Below are 24006 nucleotides of genomic sequence, written 5' to 3'. Positions count from 1 at the left end.
AAAGCACTTTGGATGAGCGAGTGTTCAGCCTGCAAAGAAATACTGAGCACAGAGTGGTCAGGCAGAGGGCAGGCAGGAAGTCTGTGAGCACATGCGTATGTCCATCCGAGCCCACTTTGGTATAAGCTGTCTTAACTCAAACGCCAATGAGCAGAGGGATTTTTTTTTTTTTTTAGACGGAGCCTCACTCTGTCACCCAGGCTGGAGTGCAGTGGTGCGATCTCGGCTCACTGCAAGCTCTGCCTCCCGAGTTCATGCCATTCTCCTGCCTCAGCCTCCGAAGTAGCTGGGACTACAGGCACCCGCCACCACACCCGGCTAATTTTTTTTGTATTTTTAGTAGAGACGGGGTTTCACGGTATTAGCCAGGATGGTCTTGATCTCCTGACCTCGTGATCCACCCACCTCGGCCTCCCAAAGTGCTGGAATTCCAGGTGTGGGCCACCGTGCCCAGCCTTAAAGGATGTTTTGAAGACTTTTTCTGACTTTTTGCAAACCCAAGGTTTACCGTGTTGCGATGTTACTTTGGTGTGCTCGGAATTTCAGGGTTAACACCGCTGTTGGGCGAGGGCAGGGCCTCGTCCACGTTCTCGAGTGGGTGTGTGGCTCCTCTCTCGGACCTCAGCCTCTTCTCTTCTCTCTACTTGAGCTATGCCTTTCACATGTGCTCAGTGTTATCAATCCATTCTTGGACCTGGGTGGGGCATGCCCTATAAATAAATACGAAACCAGGCATCCTTGCCCCAGTGCATACTTCTGACAGATGCCATCGGCCTCCACCCATGCCTCAGGCAGATGCCTGCCTTGCTGCCATCCCTCCTGCCCTGGAGATAGCTACCAGCTACTAAAGAGCCGGGTCTCTCCCCAGGGCTCCTAGCTCTCCCAGCTCTGGAACAGAGCCTGGGACCCAAAGCCATCATATGTGGGGACACCGAGCTGGTGCCAGGCACTCTCCCAAGCCCTTCGGATGGCACCTCACTGACTGTTCTCCAAGCCTCTGAGGCCCTCTGAGGCAGGAACTATTACCCTACTCTGCAGATGGGTAACCTGAGGCTCCAAGTGGTTAAGTGACTTGCTGGAGTAAATAGGGAAGGGGAGATTTGAACCCCAGCATTCTGACTTCCACACTACTCCCTTAACCACTGTGCCAGACCAGCTTCTCCATGGGACTGGCCTTCGGGATTCGGAGACAGCTATCTGTTCGCCGTAGCCTTCACAAGAATGACTGCAAGGCAGGGCTCACATCCCTGGCCATTCTCAGGCGGCTGCGGTGCACAGACAAGCCCTGCTCAGGCCCTCCTTCTACTCACCCCAGGCAACCCCTGACTGACAACAGGCAGCTGCCACACTGCAGCCTCTGGCACCAACTTTTCATCTTATTTTATCTTTTTTTTTTTTCTTTTTTTTTGAGACGGCGTCTCGCTCTTTCGCCCAGGCTAGAGTGCAGTGGCGGGATCTTGGCTCACCGCAAGCTTCGCCTCCCGGGTTCACACCATTTTCCTGCCTCAGCCTCCCGAGTAGCTGGGACTATAGGTGCCCACCACCACACCCGGCTAATTTTTTGTATTTTTAATAGAGACGGGGTTTCACCGTGTTTGCCAGGATGGTCTCGATCTCCTGACCTCGTGATCCACCCGCCTCGGCCTCCCAAAGTGCTGGGATTACAGGTGTGAGCCACCACGCCCGGCCATTTTATCTTATTTTTTGAGACAGAGTCTTGCTCTGTTGCCCAGGCTGGAGTGCAGTGGCGTGGTATCAGCTCGTTGCAACCTCTCCATCCCAGGTTCAAGCAATTCTTGTGCCTCAGCCTCCTGAGTAGCTGGGAGTACAGGTGCCTGCCACCACGCTCAGCTAATTTTTGTATTTTAAGTAGAGACTGGGTTTCACCATGTTGGCCAGGCTAGTCTCGAACTCCTGACCTCAGGTGATCCACCCACCTCAGCCTCCCAAAGTGCAGGGATGACAGGCGTGAGCCACTGTGCCCAGCCAACTTTTTATCTTATTTTAAAAACTACATACGTAATGCATACATTCATATATGGCAACATTTCAAACACCATGTCCTGTTCTTAATGCAATGCTTTTTAATCTTTTCCCGAATAAATCCAAAGAGGGGTGGCTCAGCGCTCAGTAAGCGCTAGAGGCCATGCGTTTTGTTTTCTCCTCCCCCAGAGCTAAGCCTGAACAAATAAACAGCAACGACAGCAAGAAAAAACAAAACAACACAAACCAAAGCATTGTGTTAATGAGCCTGAACCATTTCCAAACGTCCAGACAGTGGATAAACAGATGGCAGCACCTTCGGAAGCAAATGACCTCTGGTCAGAAGTTTGGGGTGCAATGCGTTTCCCTGCACCCTTGCTAGTTGAAGATGGTCTACCTGTCCCCTGTTTATGTAGCAGACATGTGCATACTACGTGGGCTTATTTCCTAGTGTCCAGACCAAAATACAAGCTGAATGAAGGTAATCATCGCTCCCCCAGTCCAAGCAGCAGCGGGAGAGGCAGGGGCTGCAGGAGGCGGCGGCCCAGGAGCTAAGGGGGCGGGAGGTGTCTCCCTCCAGGCCGGCCCGGACCGTTTCTTCCCGAGCTTTCTCTACCTGGGACCGATCCCGCGACAGGTCAGGAGCCCTCGACTGACAAACTCAGGGCCACAGGGAGCTGTCCCTCGGAAAACCATCGAAACTGCTTAGTAACCAACTCCCTGGGTCAAGGCCCCCGCCCAGATCCTTCTCCCTGTCCAGGGAGGGCCTGGCTCTGGCTCCTCGGGGGAACTAAGGCCTCGGGATTGGCACAGCCCTGCAGGTCGGAGGGAGCGCGGGGGCGGGGAGGAGCTTGCTGGCGATTTCCACCTGCACCCGCGCCCCGCACCCCTGCCTCTTCCCGGAGTTACCCTGCCAACGGCCCTCGGAGCCCGGGGTGGAGAGGGGACAGCAGGAGGAGGGCCCTCCCGGAACCCCTGCGGGGCTGTCTTTGGCGCCAAAGGCGGCCGGAGCTGAGGGCAGGACCCGCATCTCCTCTCAGTCTCGACTCTGGCCGCTCCAGCCCCTCGCGAGCGCCAAGTCCCAGGGGCCGATCCAACTCCGAGGGAGCCCCTGTGTCGCCTTGCCCCAGCTCGTCCCCGATCGTCCTCCCCTCACCTCCCAGCTTCGGAGCTGCGAGCCCAGGTGCCTGCCCAGCCCTGCGCTCCAGCTCCTGCCTGCCGAGCCGAACCGCGCCCCGGCCCCGGCCCTCCTACCTGCAGCCGTCGCAGCTCCGGGCATCGGCGTCCGTCCCGGCCGGCCTGGCGCGGGCCCCGGCTTCGCTGCGTCCCCTTCGCGGGAGCACAGGCCTCGGGGCGGGTGCGCGGGCGGGGAGGCAGGGCGGGCGGCCCGGCCCCTAGGCGGGTTATATGGGCGCGGGGAGGGGAGGCGCCGCGGGGAGTAGGCGGCCGCCGGCGTTAGCGCCTTTTTAGCCCGGCGCGCGGGAAGGCAGCGCGGGCCACCGAGTCGCGGCGGGGCCAAGGTCTCCTCCCGGCGCTCCGCCTCCCCAGATGGCCGCGTCCGAGTCGGGGTCCCGGGCGCGCTCTGCCCCGCCTCCTTCCCGCCGCCGTTTGGCGCGCGTCGCCCCTGCCGAGCCCGGCGAGGCCGCCCACTCAAGGCCGAAGCAGGTCAGGCGCCAGGGCCCCTCCCGCGGGCCAGACCCGACCACGACCTTCGGCCGGGCTGGGGACGCCGGTGCCGACTCTGCGCCCGACGCCTGCGTTTCCCCCGGACTCCCTGCTGTCCCCCAGACGGCCCATCTTTCCCAACACCCGGATTCTCTCCGGGCCGCCGCCACTGGCGCTGGGCCCCTCGGCGCGCGGGGCGCTTGGAATCCAGGGGGCAGGGGATGTGGCCGGCGGGGAACAGGGGTGAGGGGCGCCGCCCCAGGGCCGGGAGGAGGGGAACGGCTGCAGTCCGCCAAGCAGGGCTTGCCACCCACTCCGCCTGTGGAGCCGCGGTCCCGCCCGGCAGAGGATCCCGCGGAGACCCTCTGGGGGCTGCTCTCCCAACCCCAGCCGGAGTTTGGGCCCCATGTCCTTCCAGGGGTCACCCAGGACGCGAACACTACTGGGCGGCGGCCAGCACCCTGCTCCCTCCCCCGGCCGCCGCCTGTGGGCTCGGGCTCTGGATCCCCTCCGGTGTTTGGAAGGAGCTCGCGGGCGTCGGTGCGCTTGGAGTTGCTCTCTGCGCGCACCAGACCCGCGCTAGGTCAGGCCGAGACTCCCTCCCGGACGGCGGCACACGCCGTCCCGCTTGCCTGCTCCTCCTAGGCCACTGGGGCTTCCAGGGCCCTAGACCACGTACACCAGGCCCTGGCTAGGGGACCGGACATGCTGGGCGAGTTCCGAGCGGCTCTCAGTGGCGGCGCTGTTTATGGTCTGATGCTTACGGGGCCCGTGATCTGGCTCCGAACCGATGCCCTCTGCCCATGGTTACCCCCACATCTTGGAAGGTGGCGTCAGTGAAGCCCTAGGCGTCTCGAGCTAGCCGGGCTGCTGCAGACTGGGTTCTCTGGCCGCAGCAGGTCCGCGCCTGACCGGGAGGGTCCGGCTGACTTCCGCACATCTTTATGGCTCACCCACTGTTCGCTGGGCGCACGGGGTGGGGACACAAAGACGAATCCCATGCAGGGGTTTGGGTCCAGTAGGGAATAGAAAAGGCCGGCACCGCCAGAGTAGGACGCGCGCGCACCACCATCCATTCCCCCGGGGAGGTTGGGGCGTCCGCGGGGAACAGACCCGAGGCTGGGCGCCCGGAGGTGCGAGCAAGACCCTGGCCGGCTCTCAGCTCCCAGAACCCAGGGCCAGGCGGGGATGACAGGGTCTGTGCGTCTGGGGGGCCCTAGAGGCGCCGGCGGGGCCTGGCGCGGACTACTAGCGGCCTGCGGGAGCCAGGGGTGGAGGGGCCGCTGTCTAGGCAAGAGGACCGGGGTCCGGAGTAGGGGAGAGGACGAGGCATGGCCTTGAGCCTGCGAGACCTGCGGACCGCTCGCCCGCGCAGAAGCTCGCTCTCCGGTGCCTGGGGCGGCTGCAGCTGGGCCCCCAGGTCCCGGACCCGCACAATTCTTCGCCCGGTGCCAGCCCAGATGCGCGCGGGTGAGGCACTGGCGGTGCCCGGGATCCACGCGCTCGCTCCGCCCAGTCAGCGGCAAATTCGTTCTCTCCTTGATCTCAGTGGCACTGGAGCGTGAGGCAAGGGCCAGGGGGCAGGTAGCGGGGCCGGACTCAGCAAAAGCAAACAAAACCCCAAGCAAACGAAATAAATACTTATACATTACATACACGATATAATATATGTGCGACAGACACCGTATTACATATTAAAGATATATTTGTATGCAAACATATATTTACATGTAAACGTACATTTACATATAAATATAAATATATATGCATGTGTATACACACGCAGACACACAGGTCGCGCAATTAAATTTGAATTTCAGATTAGCGAGTAATTTTTCCGTATTAGCATGTTCCGTGCAATATTTAGGAACATACCTATAACTAGAAAGCGATTTGCTGTTAATCTGAAATTCAAATTTTACTATGCTTTCTACATTTTTATCCGCAGCCCTAGCTGGAGAGGACCCCAAGGCCTCCCGGCCTTGAGGTAAGGTTCTCTGGTCAGAAAGCCCGGGTCGGAAGAAACGTGGGCGTTTCCCTTACAGCCCTGCGGTACAAGAACTACAAGCCCCACAATGCTGCGCGGCCCCCTGCGGCGCTGATAGGCTGCAGCTCACTTCCACTTTCTGACTTCCGGCCTCGGAGGCCGGCGGAGGCGGTTGCGGACTCCAGCGCGTCCAGGGGTCCCGCGGGTTTTCGGGCGCAGGGTGGCGCCCGCCGCAGGCGGCGGCCATGAACTTCTCCGAGGTGTTCAAGCTCTCCAGCTTGCTCTGCAAGTTCTCCCCGGACGGCAAGTACCTGGTGAGCGGCGGGGACCTGGGCCGCGGGCAGGACATCCTCGGTGCCAGCGTCCCCGGCGGGCAGGGCCGGGGCGGCCGCGTGGCCCAGGGGTGGAGGCAGCTCGGGGATCCTGCAGGTGCGGTGCCCGAACAGGTGCAGGGCCCGGGCAGGTACCCGGGGCAGGTGCAGGGCCTGAGCAGGTGCCCCAGACAGGTGCGGGACCCAGGAAGATACCCTAGGCAGGTGGGGGGTCTGGGGAGGTGCCCTTGGAAAGGTGGTTATCTGCAGTGCCGACTGCACACAGGTGAGGGTATAGGAGATGTCGGCTCTTTGTTGTTATTTTGTCACAAAAGGCAAATTGATCATTCTGTTGCCTGTAAACTGGTAAGTGGTGTGGCTACTTTGTCATCTCTACTTCCCCTCTAATTCTCTTCTCCTCTACCACGTGCCGAATAAATGATTTAAATGCTAGTATCCTATCCCCAGGTAGGGAAACAGTTGTCCTCATGGCTGGGATTTGAGGTCTTTGTTCCATGGGTGGCAGAAAGGTGCTTAAATCACAGAGCTATAACTTTTAAACATAACTTCAAAACATACAGTGTATGTACCTGGATGCCTAGTAGTGTATATCCTCAGAAGAGGGGGATAACCCAGATGCCGAGTACATATGTCCTCAGAAGGGGGATAATTGGCATTGGAAAGCCACTAAGAAAAAACATGCCTCCTAAAAAGTGGGATTCATTTTCTTTATCCACCACCTCTGCTAACTGACTGATGCGTCAGGATGCTTTTTCAGGTTTTGCCTCCCCTGACAGTCCTGTGCTCTGTCTAGCCTTTGAGAGTTTAACTCTCAAATTACGTTTTTACCTCTTCATGGAGGTTTTATTCCAAATCACATAAAATATCATCAGCTACAAAACAGAAAACCTCATCAGTTTAAATGGCACCTCAGCCTTGGTATATTTTTCAACGTGCCCCCTCCCCAATTAAATTAGAGGTTTGTTTTTTGTTTTTACCATTTGTGAAAATTTCAGTGAATTATAAGGAGAAAGAATACATCTGTTTGCCTAACTTGGGTGTTTTTTCCGGCTCCTACGCTCTGGTCAAAATACCCTGAAACACTTGGTAATGATCTGTTACTGGCATCTTCTTGAAAGCCCTGAGGACTGGGGAGCGCAGGTCCATGCTTCTCGTTTTAGTGTCTTGCAGTAGAGTTTATATGGTTCCTCAAGGTGTTGGTAAAAATATTCCATGTCATAAGGAATTCACTGTAACTGATCACAGTTTTCAAAGCCACAGTGTGAGAAAGTAAGGGCTGCGATAGCTGCTTCTTCCAATCTGCAATCACCCGCCCGTCTCTCTTCTTTCCGATGGAAAACTAATGTGGCTTTCTCTTTTGGTATCAGTTCATAAAACACAAACTAGTTTGACCTTGATAAGTAAAACTAACGAAGCAGTTAACATTTAAAAATCAGTTCTTGATCTTTAGACTGTAGTATAATATACAATCAGCAGGTGAGTACTCAGGTGTTATTTATACTTGAAATTGTTTGCTTAGATAGGGACATAATCAACAAATATGGACATGAAGAAACTATCTTTAAGAAAATAGTGCTAGGCCGGGCGCAGTGGCTCACGCCTGTAATCCCAGCACTTTGGGAGGCCGAGGCGGGCGAATCACAAGGTCAGGAGATCGAGACCACGGTGAAACCCTGTCTCTACTAAAAATACAAAAAATGAGCCGGGCGAGGTGGCGGGCGCCTGTAGTCCCAGCTACTGGGGAGGCTGGGGCAGGAGAATGGCGTGAACCCAGGAGGCGGAGCTTGCAGTAAGCCAGGATCGCGCCACTGCACTCCAGCTTGGGCGACAGAGCAAGACTCCGTCTCAAAAAAACAAAAAAAAAACAAAAAAAAACCCAAAAAAACAAAAACAAAAAAAACCAAACAAACAAAAAAAAGAAAATAGTGCTAACACTTAAACATTTCCTGTTTTGTATTAGGAATAGGTTAACGGAGATAAATGAGCATTATATGAGGTGTCTTTACTTGTGCAGAAGTGAAAGCCTGTCTTTTGACCTTCTGTTGTTTTGGCTCTGAGTTCGGCACTGCATAAGAGGATTGAGGTGTTCCTTGCCATTTTCCTTGTGAACTGGGAAGCCTTGATTCTTATCCTTTATAAATTTGAGGAAATTGTCTAAAAGTGTTTATAAAACTAGGAGAGGATTTTGGTTATTAGTTCACAGAAGAGCTTTTTCTCAATGCTACTTCCCATGTAAGTTTAGTTTTTGACATACAGTTAAGAAGGGACTTTAAAATGTCTTAGCTTTAAGTGGCAAGTTAAAACATACTTTTGGTCAGACGTGGTGGCTCACACCTATAATCCCAGCACTTTGGGAGGCCGAGGCGGGTGGATCACGAGGTCAGGAGATCGAGACCATCCTGGCAAACATGGTGAAACCCCGTATCTACTAAAAATACAAAAAAAAAATTAGCCGGGCGTGGTGGTGGGCACCTGTAGTCCCAGCTGCTCGGGAGGCTGAGGCAGGAGAATAGCATGAACCCGGGCGACGGCGGAGCTTGCAGTGAGCGGAGATCGCGCCACTGCACTCCAGCCTGGGTGACAGAGTGAGACTCCATCTCAAAAAAAACCAAAACAAATCCTGGTTTGTATATTTCAACATTGCCCTTGTAGGAACTGATCTTTAGGGGCTGGGGATGTCGCTGATGATCTAGACGTGAAACCTCTGGCAGGGGACAAGGCCACAGTCACTGAAGGCCGGGGCAGTAGCTTTCCGAAGGCCCCCCTCTTTTGGAGTGGAGAATGTCAGGTGCCTGCTTTCTCGTATTTTTTAGGCTTCCTGTGTCCAGTACCGGTTAGTGGTCCGGGATGTGAACACCCTTCAGATCCTTCAGCTGTACACGTGCCTAGACCAGATCCAGCACATCGAGTGGTCAGCCGACTCACTCTTCATCTTGTGCGCCATGTACAAGCGAGGGCTGGTGCAGGTGTGTGCTGCTGCGTCGCCTAGAATGTGGACACCTTCTGAGTGCCACTTGGAAGGAGGGTGTTTTTCTGTGCCTTTCTAGTTTGGAAAAAAAAGTCAGTGCAGCTCAAAGCCAGTTTGCAGCACTTTGGGAGGCCGAGACGGGCAGATCACGAGGTCAGGAGATCGAGACCATCCTGGCTAACACGGTGAAACCCCGTCTCTACTAAAAAATACAAAAAACTAGCCGGGCGAGGTGGCGGGCGTCTGTAGTCCCAGCTACTCGGGAGGCTGAGGCAGGAGAATGGCGTAAACCCGGGAGGCGGAGCTTGCAGTGAGCTGAGATCCGGCCACTGCACTCCAGCCTGGGCGACAGAGCGAGACTCTTTGTCTCAAAAAAAAAAAAAAAAAAAAATTATAATGTTCTCTGAAGTTCAAGAACACTTAAACTAAGGAAACTAACGTAGTCTTAATTTCTAAGCAATATAGTTGAGAAACAGGAGGTGTTGACAGACAGCAGTCTAGCCACTCGGACATGGTGTGTTTCAGGAAGTCCTAAGAAGTCATGTTTTCTTATGTGTCCAGAGCTTAACTAAATGAGGTCTTAGGAATGACAATGTGAATAAACTGTTTTAAAACGACAACGAAATGAAATCACCAAGCAGCGTGGCTTACTTTTACGGTGGAACCCAGTACCAGCCCTTCATCATGAAAGGTTGTAAGACACCCTGTGCGATTGGGTCTCCGCTGGTTTTAAGCCAGCAGTCTGTCGGCGAGGCCTCACTGTCAGGTGCTGATGAGTTGGCACTTGTGTGTTTCTTTCTTCTCTCAATCCAGGTCTGGTCTTTAGAGCAGCCCGAATGGCACTGCAAAATAGACGAGGGCTCGGCTGGGCTGGTGGCCTCGTGCTGGAGCCCGGACGGGCGCCACATTCTCAACACCACGGAATTCCATGTAAGTGTCAGCCTCAAGGCACCTCACTGGCCGTGTGATCCTGTCCTCTGCTCCCAAAACAGCTAGAGAGTGTGCGAGGGGATGTTTGGAGTGTGCTAGTCTCTGCTCATCCCCAGGGGATGCATTCTAAGACCACCAGGGGATTCAGATCATACCAAACCCTGTATTTCCTATGTTTTTTCCTCTACAGCATACCTGTGGTACGTTTAATTTATAAATTAGATACAGTTAGAGATCAGCAGCAATAATCATATAGAACAAGGATGACAATATACTGTTTATAATTGCGTGGATGGAAGATTTGGTCTTACTGAAGATCTTAGCGACAACCTCAGCATACGATTGTTTTTTTCTTTCCTTGTTGCGTGAAAAACTTTCAGCTTCTCATTTAAAGGAAGCACTTTGCGGCTTTTCTTTGGCATATCCAGATGGCCAGCACCACTGCCCATGCTTTAGGCTGTTACTGAGTCAGATAAGGGTGTCGTGAACACAGACACTGTCTGCTGCCCTGGGTCTGATGACCGAGGTGGCTCCTGAGTGGCTGATAGATTGCGGGGGTGGAGGGGGGCCAGGAGCGTATATAGTGGTGTGTATATTTTAGGTCAGAACATTATAAGCCATTTAAGTATTATTGTCTGATCTTTTGTCCAGTTTTAAAGAAAAAATTTTTAAAATTTTTTTTTTTTTTTTTTTGAGACGGAGTCTCGCTCTGCCGCCCAGGCTGGAGTGTAGTGGCGGGATCTCAGCTCACTGCAAGCTCCGCCTCCCGGGTTCACGCCATTCTCCGGCCTCAGCCTCCCGAGTAGCTGGGACTACAGGCGCCCGCCACCTCGCCCGGCTAGTTTTTTGTATTTCTTAATAGAGACGGGGTTTCACTGTGTTAGCCAGGATGGTCTCGATCTCCTGACCTCGTGATCCGCCCGTCTCAGCCTCCCAAAGTGCTGGGATTACAGGCTTGAGCCACCGCGCCCGGCCGAAAAAATTTTTAAAATCTTAATTTAGACTTTTTAGGATTTTGGCAGTCCCTATTCAGCGATAGAAAATGCCCTGTGATATGAGCCGGCTTGTACTTTTCCTTCAGGAGCCGGGTCTTGGGGGTGGCTCCGGGCGTCGGCAGCTGCTGATTCGAATACCTGCTGTAGGTACCGCACACCAGCCTCCGTGCGGAGGGGAATGTTGACATCCGAGAGTAAATCAGAGGGATCTGGGATAGGAAACTGCATTTTAAGTTAAAATTAGGCATATGTCAAGTGTTTAGATACCAGGTCTTTGGTGCCCGCAGTGTCTTTTTAAGATACAGAAAAATGCACGAATCTCTTTAATAATGTGCTTTTCTGATGGGGTTAGATCCCAGTGTTTCGGCCCAAGTCCACTGAGTGCTCGTAGCCGTCTGGGCTGCTGGCTGCACCTCGGCAACCCTCCGTCCCACTGCGCCGCGCACACTGCGCGGAAACCCGCCGTCCCAATGCGCTGCGCACACCACGTAGCTGATGGCACGTGGGAGGACTTCTCCCAGCGTGAGGCTGCAGACGCCCTGTAGGGTTTCATTCGACTTTTTTCAAGCTGGCATCGGCTGGGATAAAGTTTTATCTGGCCATGAGGGGTTGCTGAATCAACTGCTTCAGATGGCTGGATGGGTTTACATCTTTTTCAGTTTAAATTTTAAAAAACATTCTAAATCTGATGTCTGCTATTATGGGCTGTCAGAGAATAAGACAGGAACCAAAGGCCCACCAACGTCTCCGCACTATGTATTGACATTGGAAGACACCTTCAGCCCGAGTTTTTCAGAGAGGATGATTTGAGCTTTTCATGCAGCTGAGTCTAACAGTCTTCAGGCCTGTAATGCTTTGGGCCCAAATCTGTCCTCCCGAAGGCTCACGGCATGGGGTCAGCCTTGCTGTATTCTCTTATTAAATGGCCCAGAAGGAAAACTACCATCTATGGAGTTTAGAAACCTTAAACGATGTATGAAAACCTGGTTTTGTTGAGCCTCCCATGTCACACACACCAATATTGAAAACACCTTTGCTACAGGCAAACTGATTTTTCATAGAGTACATTTAGATGACATTGTTCCACCTAAGACTAAGGTCATGACCACATTGCTGGTGGCCTTAGAGGAAACGTTAAGACCAGGTGGTGGACGAGGACTGGTAACCTCATGGCACGGGGCATCTTGACCAAGATATCAAAATGTGTCTCCAACTTTGCATGCAAACTTAAATGACTGCAAGTGAGGAAACAAAACCGGAATTCCAGACGTGTCTGCTGGCCAGGAAGTGAGCCTGCAGGCACCATCCATCAGTCTCATTCACAAGAGCGAGGACCAGGCCCGTTCTCTGGGGCTTAGCGGGGCCACTGGGTCCCCTTCTGAAGGCACCACCCCATGTCCAGGCCTTAGCGGGGCCTCTGGGTCCCCTTCCGCAGGCACGACCCCATCTCCGGGGCTTAGCGGGGGCCACTGGGTCCCCTTCCGAAGGCACCACCCCATGTCCGGGGCTTAGTGGGGCCACTGGGTCCCCTTCCGAAGGCACCGCCCCCTGTCCGGGGTGCGTGGACCTGTGCGTCTGCTTCCTTTCCCCTGGCGCCTGGCTGGTTTTCAGTGTGCTGGGTCGTGGCGTGGATCGGTGGCACGTTCCTCCATCTTGAGAGTGCTGGGTTGTGGCCTGGATCAGTGGCCTGTTCCTCCCATCTCGAGTGTGCTGGGTCATGGCCTGGATCCGTGGCCCGTTCCTCCCATCTTGAGTGTGCTGGGTCGTGGCCTGGATCCGTGGCCCGTTCCTCTCACCCCGAGCATGCTGAGTTGTGGTGTGGATCCGTGGCCCGTTCCCTCCATATTCAGCACACTGGGTCGTAGCGTGGATCAGCAGCCCATTCCTTCCCTCCTGAGCGCACTGGGTCGTGGTGTGGATCCCTGGTTCTCTATTCCTGCTGCTGGGCGCTGTGGAGCCCATCCCATGAGTCTCTGCTGGCTTCTCCAGTGCTCAGGGGAAGGTAACAGCGCTGATGAAGGTGTATATTTAACCACCTTTTTTTCTTACTGGGTTTTTTAAAGTTGCAAACAGTTATCTTTGAAAAGTTTTTTGTTGGTTTTTGTGGGAGATGAAGGTAAAAATGAGGCTCAAAGTGCTCCGTGCGTTTCCTAAGATGTGCCTGAGTGGGCAGCCTTGGCCAGGCGCACCCCACGGGGATGCAGGGCCCTGGGTGGGAGATGTGCTTTTCTCCTGTGATGCTGCAGTGGGCTCTGGAGGCGGGTCACTGCCCTGGATGGCACAAGGACGCTCCTGATGCCCAGAGGCTCGGGCGCTCCACCCCACCCTGTGGGTCTCTGCCCTGGGTGGCACAAGGACGCTCCTGATGCCCAGAGGCTCGGGCGCTCCACCCTGCCCTGCTGATGCTGAGCGGCTTGGGCAGGGTTTCAGCCTCAGACACGCTAGTGGGAAGTAGCACGCTTCCTCGCTCAGGCCCCAGCACCCTCCTTGGCCTCAGCTTGCGGAGCTGTTAGAGGAGCAAGTGCTCCGTCCAGCTGGAGTTCCGAGGCGCCGGTCCCCAGAAGGGCCAGTGTGTTTCGGGTTCAGCATCAGCACTGGAGCCCTGCCGTGCTGCCACGGTGACCCCTGGAGCTTGTGGATCCACTACCTGTGTGTTCAGGACTTTTCTCCTGAACGCCGTGTATGTTGTTTGGAGACACAGTTACAGACATCGGATTTTCTTTTCTCTTGTAAGAAGAGATGATGCGTAGACATTTAAATTAATTCATTTGTTAATATCCTATACTGAAAACCTGGCAGCGTTTGGAGGAGTGACATTGTGGACACGCGATGCTACACGCTGCGTGTGGCTCCAGTTACTGCTGGAGGCGGTCCCCACCCCGGGCCTCATCCTCACCAAGGGCCCCTGCCTGACACACACGGACCTGGCAGTCAGCACCGCATCCCGCACGGAGCCGCGCAGCCCTGTGTCCCCGCACACGGAGCTGGCGGTCAGCACCCCACCCCACATGGAGCTGCGCAGCCCTGTGTCCCCGCACACGGAGCTGGCAGTCAGCACCCCACCCCACATGGAGCCGCGCAGCCCTGTGTCCCGCCCCCCGCACACGGAGCTGGCAGTCAGCACCCCACCCCGCACGGAGCTGCGCAGCCCTGTGTCCCTGCACCTTGTGTCCCCACACCTTGTGTCTCCACACCTGGGCCACATTTCAGTTAACTACCAGATTCATCAGTGGGCCGGGTATGTGGGAAGCATGATGATTCCCTGGTGGGCTCCACAGTGTCTCAGTGGGAAATGCAGGTGGAGGGACGCAGCAGCCCTGTAAGTCCCGCGGCGCTGCCACGGGGAGGGCCTGACCACCTACTGCGGTGCCTCTCCCCCAGTAGGCACGGCCTCATTGGCCTGGTTAGGAAATCATCTTTTGGCCTCACCGTGCCAGTCTAGTCGGCTCTCAGCTCCCTGAGTCAGGGAAAGGGGTGGGAAGGTGGACAGTCCAGCAGCGCATTCTAGAACCCTCTGCAGATGCAGCCGGGCCAGCGAGCACGTGCAGGAGGTGGGCGGCCACCTTCTTGGGTGTTGAGTGACTGCTCCTGCCTCAGGGCTGCAGATGCAGGCTCACAGCCCCCTGGTGAGCCCCGAAGCGGCAGCATCCAATTTCCACATCCTCTGTCTTCCCATAAAGGAGACCTAATGTGGTAGTTTCTAGATAAGATTTTTCTCTAAGTAACTCAGGGTTATTTTAACCTGCAACCTGTGGTCACTTTGAAAAAGCTAATGAAAATGCACTTCGATTTAACTTTGTGCCACTCAATATTGGTATAAAACAACAACAACAGAAAACCAAGAGCACTAAATTTACCTTAACCACAGTAAAATATGCATTTGAATATTCCGGTAGGAGGGTAGTAATCCCCCAGGTCCTGACATATCCACTCCAGCAGTCAGGCCTGTACTTGGGGATGCTTGGGCGGGTTGAGGATTGAGACAGTCTCTAATGATGCTAAAGAAGTGTTTCCTTTCTCTTTCCCTTTTCCCCCAACAGCTGCGGATAACCGTCTGGTCCTTGTGCACAAAATCCGTATCTTACATCAAATACCCAAAAGCTTGTCTGCAGGGTGAGTCGATCGGAGCTACGCAAAAGCCATTTCTTTGCAGCTGTTTGACTTTTTGTCACGGGAAGTTTCAAGTAGGCAGAATTAGCTTCAACAGCATATCAACGCATAGCCCGTCTGTTTGTCTCTCTACCCACCCCTACCGCATTGTAGCATATCAACGCATAGCCCGTCTGTTTGTCTCTCTAACCACCCCGCCGACAGCATATCAACGCATAGCCCGTCTGTTTGTCTCTCTACCCACCCCAACAGCATATCAACGCATAGCCCGTCTGTCTGTCTCTACTCCACTCGTAATAGCATATCAACGCGATAACGCCTGCCGTTCTACTCCACCCCACAGCATATCAACGCATAGCCCGTCTGTTTGTCCCTATACCCACCCCGCCGACAGCATATCAACGCATAGCCCGTCTGTTTGTCCCTATACCCACCCCACCGACAGCATATCAACGCATAGCCCGTCTGTTTGTCTCTACCCACCCCACCAACAGCATATCAACAAGTTCCACTGTTCCTTTACCGCACTCACCAACAGAGACAACGATAGCCCGTTTACGACCTTTATACTTCCTAATTACAGAGCATTAACGATCCGTTTGTTTGTCTTCTACTCCATCATACCACAACGCATAGCCTGCCCGTTTGTCTCTTCATACCCACCCTACCGCATATCAACGCATAGCCCGTCTGTTTGTCTCTCTACCCACCACACCGACAGCATATCAATGCATAGCCCGTCTGCTTCTCCCTATATCCACCCACCCCTTGGGCTCTTTTGAAGTAGGTCTTAGGTCTCCTCATGCTTCATCTGTAAATATTTCCATGCGTGTCTCAGAAAGGCAAGAGTCCCCTTTTAAAACATGACCACAGTGACTCAAGAGAATGTGGCTTAAGACGTGGAAGAACAGTGGTGTTGATGCCGGTCTCCTTGACCTTGGTGGCAGAGCTGGGCGTTCAGACCCCTTCCAGCCGATGCCTGTCGAGAGGCCCACCTCAGACATTCAGTTCTGAGCTTTCTGTCTTCTATGGACTAAATATGATCTCTGCGAAGGCAGGAGGTCTTGCTGTCATCTCTGGGCATCCCGGAGGGATATGTGACCAGTGTCCCTTCCTTGTGGAAGTCTGTGAGCCATCTGGAAGAAAGGGGGCCGGCTCAGGGTGGCCCACCACCAGCACGTCTAACTGGACAGTGCAGAGCTAGTGGGAGGCGCCACTCCTGAGTCCTGAACAACACGCAGTGTCTTTCACGGGATGAAACGCTACATGGTTGAAATGATGCTTTCATTCTTCTCTGTTGCTGCCAGCGGTTTGGAAATTGCATTTGAATGAAATGCAATCACACTCTTGTTTTTCGTTTTTATAGTTGGAATATTAGCGTCCCTCCAGATGAGACACACATTTCTTGAGTGGACACCACGGTTTTGTCATTTGAGGTATTCTCTTCACTCATGAATGATGAATTCTGGCCTGGGCTTTTTAAGCTAATACAGAACTGGCAAATAGAGTCTAACATTTTCAACTAGTTTCTTCCACATTTTCGTCTTATGATTATTTTTTTGAGACAGGGTCTTGCTCTGTCACCCAGGGTGGTCTGCAGTGACGCAATCACAGCTCAGTGCCGCCTTGACCTCCTGGGCTTAAGTGATCCTCTCACCTCAGCCTCCTGAGTAGCTGGGACTACAGGCACACACCACCACACCCGGCTGATATTTTGTAGAGACGGGGTTTCGCCAAGTTGTCCAGGCTCCTTTCAAACTCCTGGGTTCAAGCGATCCACCTGCTTCAGCCTCCCAAAGTGCTGGGATTACAGGCGTGAGCCACCACGCCTGGTCACACATTTTCATCTTTAGTTTACTTCTTCCAAATAATTAAATTCAAAGGTAAGATAAACATGGCAGGAAACAGCCACCTTTTGCCTAGCTGGAGGTACCCCTGGGTGTCCCGCAGCTTAGCCATGGGGGAATTCGAAGGCCTTGTGTTTCTCAGTCACATTTGTGATTCATCAGAGGTCACATCACTTGGTGTTTTTCACAGAGCCTTGCAAACCAGTTCCTGTGTGTGTGCAACCCTCCCCCAGCACGCACTGTGTTGTGAGGGGTGAAGCCACAGTGCCTTCGGGTTTCTCCTCTGCGCTAGAATGTTCTCGCCCGTCTGAGGAGCAGTGCTCGGCGTTGTGCCATTTCCCTTCTTTTCACTTCTGCTTTCTCTTCCTCCTCCTTCCTTCTGAATTACTACTGTGGTTTCTCTTGCTTGATTTTGTGGCCGCTTGATTTCAATGCATTTTCCTCTTCCCGCAGGAATCACCTTCACGAGGGACGGCCGCTACATGGCGCTGGCAGAACGGCGCGACTGCAAAGATTACGTGAGCATCTTCGTCTGCAGTGATTGGCAGCTCCTGCGGGTGAGGCATCCCCCAGACTGGAATGAAGTTGTCCTGGTTGACTGTGGAGGGACTGAGTGAAGTAGATCCTTTTCCAGATTCCAGGGGATCTTTGGTAGGATATGGAGCAAGGTGATGTTGTATTAACAAAGGGCAGGTACACTGTGAATCGCTGCCAGCGGCACCTGGTTGTGTGTTCAGGAGACTTGGTGAAAAGGACACATGCCCAGGTGTTTTTAAAGTGAAGATGCCGTCACATTTGAGCCCTTTTCCTTGTCCTATGTGATGGTGTTTGCGCATGTGTGTGCCACATTGGGAGTGGGGAGGACATGGAAGTTCACCTTGGCTGAGGGCCTGCGTTAGGCAGGGCGCTCTGCCAGGTGCCCAGGTGCCCCCACAGCAGACATGTGAACACGATTCCAGCACAATCCATCGTTAAGGTACAGCAACCTCTGGAATGCTATCAGAGCACAGAACCCAGGACCCAGGCAGTGCTCTGGAAGGGACTTGTCTGAGCTGGGTCTAAAGGAGTGAGCCTGGCCAGGCAAGGAAAGGTGAGCGGGGAGAGTGCACGTGAGTGCAGGTGCGGGGAGACCAAGCCACCCTCGTGGGCTGGCCAGGCACTGATGCTGGCACCTGTGGGGGGTGCAGCCCTAGCAGCAGCTCCACAGGGATTTCCTGCATTTCCAGGATAGAGCTGTTGAGATTTTGTCCATTGCTATATAAGAAAATTAAGTGCATTAAGAACATAAGTTATAAATGCAATTATTTATTTACGAAAATATTTTCCAAATTTAATGTTGCCCCCACTTCCTTTGGAAGCATTTTGATACGGACACCCAGGATCTCACAGGGATCGAGTGGGCCCCAAACGGCTGTGTGCTGGCAGTGTGGGACTCCTGCTTGGAGGTATGAAGATGGCCAGGTGACATGTTTGCTTTTGAGAGCTTTTCCCAGAATTTCATGCTTTCTGACTGCTGCAATATAGTTAGCTTTATCTTATTTCAGATAACGAGTTCAGCTTTGTTTTAAAAGACAGGGTTTTGCTCTGTCACCCAGGCTGGAGTGCAGTGGTGTGATCACAGCCCACTGCAGCCTTGACCTCCTGGGCTCAAGTGATCCTCCCACCTCAGCCTCCCCAGTAGCTGGGACCACAAGCGTGCACCACCATGCCCGGCTAATTTTTGTATTCTTTGTAGAGATGGGGTTTCACCATGTTGCCCAGACTGCTCTTGAACTTCTGTGTTCAAGTGATCTGCCAGCATCAGCCTCCTGAAGTGCTGGGATTACAGGCGTGAGCCACGGTGCCCGGCCGAGTTGAACTTTTATCAGGGAGCCATTAGGTTGACCTCCCAATTTCCCCTTTTTCTCATGCTCTCACTGCCTCTCCAGTGACTGTCTCAGTTCTAGCTGGCAGTTCCAGCTTTTCCGCGGCCATGTGGACAGTCCTGCCAGCTTTGTGCTGTCTGCACCAGTGTCGCTCTGCAGCACCCACCTCTGTGGCGTGTTCCCGGCGAATGGGACGTATTCATCGTTAACGGAAATGTCTCGTCTGCAGTACAAGATTCTGCTGTACTCACTGGACGGCCGGTTGTTGTCCGCGTACAGCGCTTACGAGTGGTCCCTGGGCATCAAGTGTGTGGCCTGGAGCCCCAGCAGTCAGTTCCTGGCGGTTGGGAGCTACGATGGAAAGGTGGGAACCAGTGCAGGGCACTCAGGAAGTCCGACCGCCCAGCCGGCCGGGCCCTGCCTCACCTGTACGTGGCTTCTTTCCTCAGGTGCGCATCCTTAATCACGTGACTTGGAAAATGATCACGGAGTTTGGGCATCCTGCAACCATTAATAATCCCAAGATAGTAAGTCTGGAACACGTGTTTCTGCCGGAGCAGGCTGCTGGGGAGGGCGGTGGGAAACTGCTCCTTCGCTTTTGCTTTCTTGATTGTGGTTTATTATTTAAACCGGGCACTTCCATCACCGTAAACTTGCTACTGTGACATTTCACATGTCTGGCCCTGCCCTGGCCTTTGTTCTTCCTCCTCCACGCTGTCCAGAGGGTCTGAAGTGGGCCTTGCCCTGGCCTGTCCTCTGCCACTGCCACCCCAGCCCGGGTGTCTCCTTCGTGGTCTGTCTGGATGCAGATCCCTGTGCTGTACAGAGTGATCGGGGTCTCCTGCCCCCAAACACTGAGCATCTGCTGTCGTGCCAGGCACTGTGCTCTGGGCCGCAGCCAGAGGAGAACAGACAGACACCTGCACCTGCAGAGTGTGGCTGGAGAGACAGGGAAGGGGCTGGAGAGCTGGGTGTCTCCATGGGGTGGCAGGGAGTGGCCACCAGCGAGGGATCAGGCACAGATGCTGAACCAATGTTCAGGGGTTCGGGGAGGGAGCGTTCCAGGCCAAGGGAATAGGAAGTGCAAGGGCCCCGAGGAGTGGGCCACTCATCCATGTGTGCAGTGGGCACTTGCCGCGCCTCTGTGTGCGGTGGGCACTGCCCTGGAAGACAGTCGGGGGCCAGAGACAAATGCTGCCCTCCTGGTGTTGACCTGCAACCGGCAGAGCTGAGTGAAAGGCGGCTTGGATTCGATGAAGAGGCCAGTGAGTGGCTGGGGCTGGGCGTTCCAGATCAACCACAGACGGGGATGCATCCCAGAAGGTGTTTAAGTGCAGACCAGGAGGAGGAGCTGAGGAGCCGCGCGGTGTCTGGGCAGAAAGGGTGTTTCAGGCAGGGGGCCTCCTGACGTGGCCAGTGGTTTGTGTGGCTGGAGGCCAGGGCATCTGGACAGATGAGCCAGAGCAGAGCTGGCCACACAGGTCCCGAAGGTTTGCCTGCGATTCTGGCATTCTCCAAATCCCTTCGCCACACAGCGGCAGAGCGCGCCAAGCTTTAAAGGCACGTACCAGGCCAGGTGACTCCCTTACCTGGGGCTCTTCAGGGGCGCGGGGCTGCCCGCCTTCCACTGAGCCTGGGCCGCTGTCCTTTGCTTGGCAGGCTCTGGGGCACAGATGCCCCCACCTCAGGTCTGTGTCTGCTGCTCCTGGGGCCTCCGCTGTCTTGGCGCAAGTGTTCTGTGTATCCCCTTATCACGGGGAGAAGGCCAAGCCCGTTCCCTTGCTGGATGATGGTGGCTGCAGTGGCCTCCCGTCTATCATCACAGGGCACACATTTGCTGCCTGTGTCTCATAAGGGTGGGCTCCCCAGCAGGACATGAGCGAGGGTGGCTGGGTGATCTCAGCTCTCGGGACTGCGGGATTCGTGTTTCCGTCTCTTTCTCCCAGTGGCAGCAGGACCAGGTGTCATGGCAGGTGCACGCCTGTTGACCATGTGCCGTCACAAGCATTTGCCACATCTATCCTCATCTTCCGGGTCCCTGTCCTGAGCTGGGCGTGGCCACCTTGTGTCTTTCAGGTGGTGTATAAGGAGGCCGAGAAGAGCCCGCAGCTGGGGCTGGGCTGCCTCTCCTTCCCGCCCCCCGGGGCCGGGGCTGGCCCTCTCCCGAGCTCAGAGAGTAAATGTAAGTAGCACTTGTGATGACATTTGTTTTCCTTTTTAATGCAAGATTCCTCATTGTCCAGATAAACTTCGGATGTTCCTTATGTTTAAAAAAAAAATTTTTTTCCTTTCCGTGCTTCCGGCCAGCGTGCCCCTCAGCCTGTTGGCTGGAGGTTGACTGAGGTCTGAATTGCGTAGTGGGCCATGAATGCGCGGCTTCTGTTACTGAATATGAGCCCTGGAGACCAGGATCTGACAGCGGGAGCTCCGAGGGGGATGTTTTTCAAAGAAACACTTTTCCGTGGGTGGTGCTCAGAGTGGGTCTGGAGGCCGGCGGTGCTCCCGAGCGGTGTCTCCAGCTTGAGGCCCGATTCTGATGCAGCCTCTTGACTCTGGGCATTTCCTATGTGTCTGTTTCCGCATCACTGAAATGGGCACAGAAAAAGCACTCACCCCACAGGGGCACGAGGGCATCTGAAGGTTGCAGGTAGAGGAAACGGTGCCCCGAGGGCTGATGGGCCCAACCCGGGGCTCGGTGTGTGCTCAGGACGGGTGAGGACAGGTGCAGCCTGGCACGCAGGAGGCGCTCCCCAGGAGCCCAGGCGCGTCCTTGTTCCCCAGCCCCTGCCTCTGCTGTGATGATGGTTTTCCCACAGCCAGAAAGTCTAAGGGTACCGATGCTGAGGTGGAAGGGATTGTGAACTCAGATGCTGGCAGTTGACAGAAAAGTACCGAGGAGTTGGAGCTGCTGACATTGCAGCTGGGACCTGTCCATGCTCCTCTCCAGTCAGCCCCCGGCACGTGGGGTCCACCCCCCACCTAGTCGGGCCTGGCAGGTGATGGTGCCACTCTCATCTGGGGCACTTGCGGGCAGGCCCCTCGCTGCAGCTGCCAGGCTCTGCTCAGCTTTTCCTGCCCTCGGGCCCCACTTTCCTCCCCTTTGAACAGAGGAGCTGGGTTCGTGATGCCTGACGCAGGCACAGCAGCCTCTCAGCCGCGTACGTACTTCCTGAAAGGGTGATGATGGCATGTTCTTCTGTTGGTGTTCTAGATGAGATCGCCTCTGTCCCAGTCTCCTTACAGACACTGAAACCTGTTACCGACAGAGCAAACCCGAAAATCGGCATAGGAATGCTGGCATTTAGTCCCGACAGCTACTTCCTGGCGACAAGGAATGGTCAGTTGTGCTGACGCGGGTGCTGTCTCACCCCTTACTGTGTCCTGTGGCCCCAGGTGTAGAAGCAACTGGACACAGCACCTCCTTCCAAGTTTCTGCAGTAGTCGAGCTGCTGGGCCTGCTGTCCTGCAGCAGCTGCAGGCCCACACATGAGCCAGGAGGCCTCCGCCTCGCTCACTTGCTCTGCTCTGCTGAGTAGAAAGCAGGGCTGGGCACACTGCAGCCCGTCTTTTGTTAAAGGTTTCTCCATTTATAAAGGGCTGAAAAAACAAACAACAACAAAAAAAACAAAGAAACCCATTTGGGCCTTTTACAGCCCGTGATGGCCATCCTGGCCCTGGCCAGGAGCCCTGCAGGGCCCAACTGAACCCAGACTGCAGGGTGGAGCCGCCCCACCCCACCGGTTCTTCCCCTCCCCTCCTGTGGTGTCAACAGCAGAGCAGAGGGGCAGGGCCGAGGGGCAGGGTGACACCGGTGCCCTGTCCTTCCTTCCTCAGACAACATCCCCAATGCCGTCTGGGTTTGGGACATTCAGAAGCTGAGGCTGTTCGCGGTGCTCGAGCAGCTGTCCCCAGTGCGCACGTTTCAGTGGGACCCACAGCAGCCGCGGCTGGCCATCTGCACGGGAGGCAGCAGGCTCTACCTGTGGTCCCCAGCGGGCTGCATGTCGGTGCAGGTGCCTGGGGAAGGTGAGCACATCCCCGAGGCCACGGACGTGGCAGGCTTGCTCTGTGCAGTCTGGCGTCACACGGGCTGAGCTGTTGAAGCGCAGCTCTGTCTCCAGCCCTCAGAGTCTGCATAAACCTCAAGGCTGGTACACAGGGGACCTGCTGCCCTCAGCTTGATGGGCTAGAAGCAGCCTCTCCCTGACTTGAGGCAGCTCTGGGGCTGCACCCTGGCTCTGCCTATGTGGGTCACTCCAGGCACTGTGCTGGCCTGCAGGACAAGGGGGTGCCCATCCCCCAGAATCTGGGCCTCTCCCGCTCTAATCCTCTGGCCACCTGTCTCTCTCTAGGCGACTTTGCAGTGCTTTCTCTGTGCTGGCATTTAAGCGGAGACTCGATGGCCCTCCTCAGCAAGGATCACGTCTGCCTCTGCTTCCTGGAGACGGAGGCATCGGTCAGCACAGCCTGCAGACAGCTGGGCGGCCACACGTAACAGTGGTGCAGTAACGTGTGTGCAGAAACGGGCTACTCTGCGTGTTTCCAGTGTGGGAAAAAACACAGAGCTTCACTGGGAAGTTCTCCTCCTGTGATGGTCTGGATTCAGTGATTGATTCTATTTTTCTAAAGCAAAGCATTTTTGTAAATATGTATGGTATAAAACTGTAGTTATTATTATTTGAAGTAAATACTTGCTGATTCATACAACTGCTTCTCGAAACATTTAGGTCACAGGCAGGTTTTCTAGGTTCGAGTTTCTGGTCAGTCTTAGGGAAGATGGACAGCCCTACAGTAACTGAGCCCTGGGCCACTGAGCTCCCGCCAGACACCCGGCCTGCTCTGGGTTTTCTATTTGGATGTGTTAGGACAAGGGGGGATCTCTGTGGGGCACATCCAGCCTCCCCACAGTGGGTTTGCTTTGAAGCGTGGGAAGGGAGTCTTGGCACCTGAGCACAGCGCCACCCCCAGGTCCAGTCCCCTCAGGACGGAGCTGCAGGTCCCTGATCCACTGAGTCAGTTCCTCAGGAAGTCTCACGTCTACTCTGGTTTGAGAACCAGTGCACGTGGGTCTCCACCCTGGCTATTTGCAGAAGTGCCTAGAACCACCCAGACCCATCCCATCAGTCTCTCCAGCGGGTGCTCGGCAGGCAGCCGGGCTTGCCTGGCATCACAGGTGGGGGGCTCAGAGTTGCAAACCTAGGTTGTTGCGTACCGTCATCTCTCTCTGCAGAGAACCATACTCAGCACTGTTATGAGAGGCAGTCCTCGTGGCACAGGCAGAGCAGGCCCACAGGCCCACAGAGCCGGCAGAAATGGGACAGGCT

The 24006-nt window shown here is 54.9% G+C and overlaps 2 protein-coding genes across 6 annotated transcripts in view; one reads left to right on the top strand and one right to left on the bottom strand.

Moving 5' to 3' along the window:
* Positions 1-3690, bottom strand: part of TP73 (tumor protein p73) — a 91400-nt gene extending 87710 nt beyond the window's left edge. The window contains exon 1 of one of the 2 annotated variants that reach the window (XM_021935355.2): positions 3238-3690. The gene's annotated coding sequence lies outside the window, so the exon portion shown is untranslated. The remainder of the gene's footprint in view (positions 1-3237) is intronic. The other variant, XM_031663793.1, reaches the window with a different exon arrangement.
* Positions 3691-5763: 2073 nt separating this feature from the next.
* WRAP73 (WD repeat containing, antisense to TP73) lies at positions 5764-23389 on the top strand. Of its 4 annotated transcripts, XM_003891009.5 has the most exons (12): positions 5765-5949; positions 8781-8933; positions 9749-9865; positions 14901-14973; positions 17271-17374; positions 18176-18262; positions 18912-19046; positions 19132-19209; positions 20759-20864; positions 21894-22019; positions 22517-22708; positions 23035-23389. In XM_003891009.5, exons 1-12 carry the CDS (start codon positions 5881-5883, stop codon positions 23175-23177), a joined length of 1383 nt encoding a protein of 460 aa, XP_003891058.3. In that variant the 5' UTR covers positions 5765-5880; the 3' UTR covers positions 23178-23389. The 4 variants fall into 4 exon arrangements, with proteins under 4 accessions (XP_009214729.3, XP_031519698.1, XP_003891058.3 ...); XM_009216465.4 differs by lacking the exon at positions 18176-18262 and having other exon boundaries at positions 5764-5949; XM_031663838.1 differs by lacking the exon at positions 22517-22708 and having other exon boundaries at positions 5764-5949; positions 23035-23386.
* The last annotated feature ends 617 nt before the right edge of the window (positions 23390-24006 follow it).

Source organism: Papio anubis, chromosome 1 (assembly GCF_008728515.1).
Source record: "Papio anubis isolate 15944 chromosome 1, Panubis1.0, whole genome shotgun sequence".
Taxonomy (NCBI): Eukaryota; Metazoa; Chordata; class Mammalia; order Primates; family Cercopithecidae; genus Papio; species Papio anubis.
Note: the sequence above shows the minus strand (reverse complement) of the source record. Positions and strands in the feature narration are given on the sequence as shown.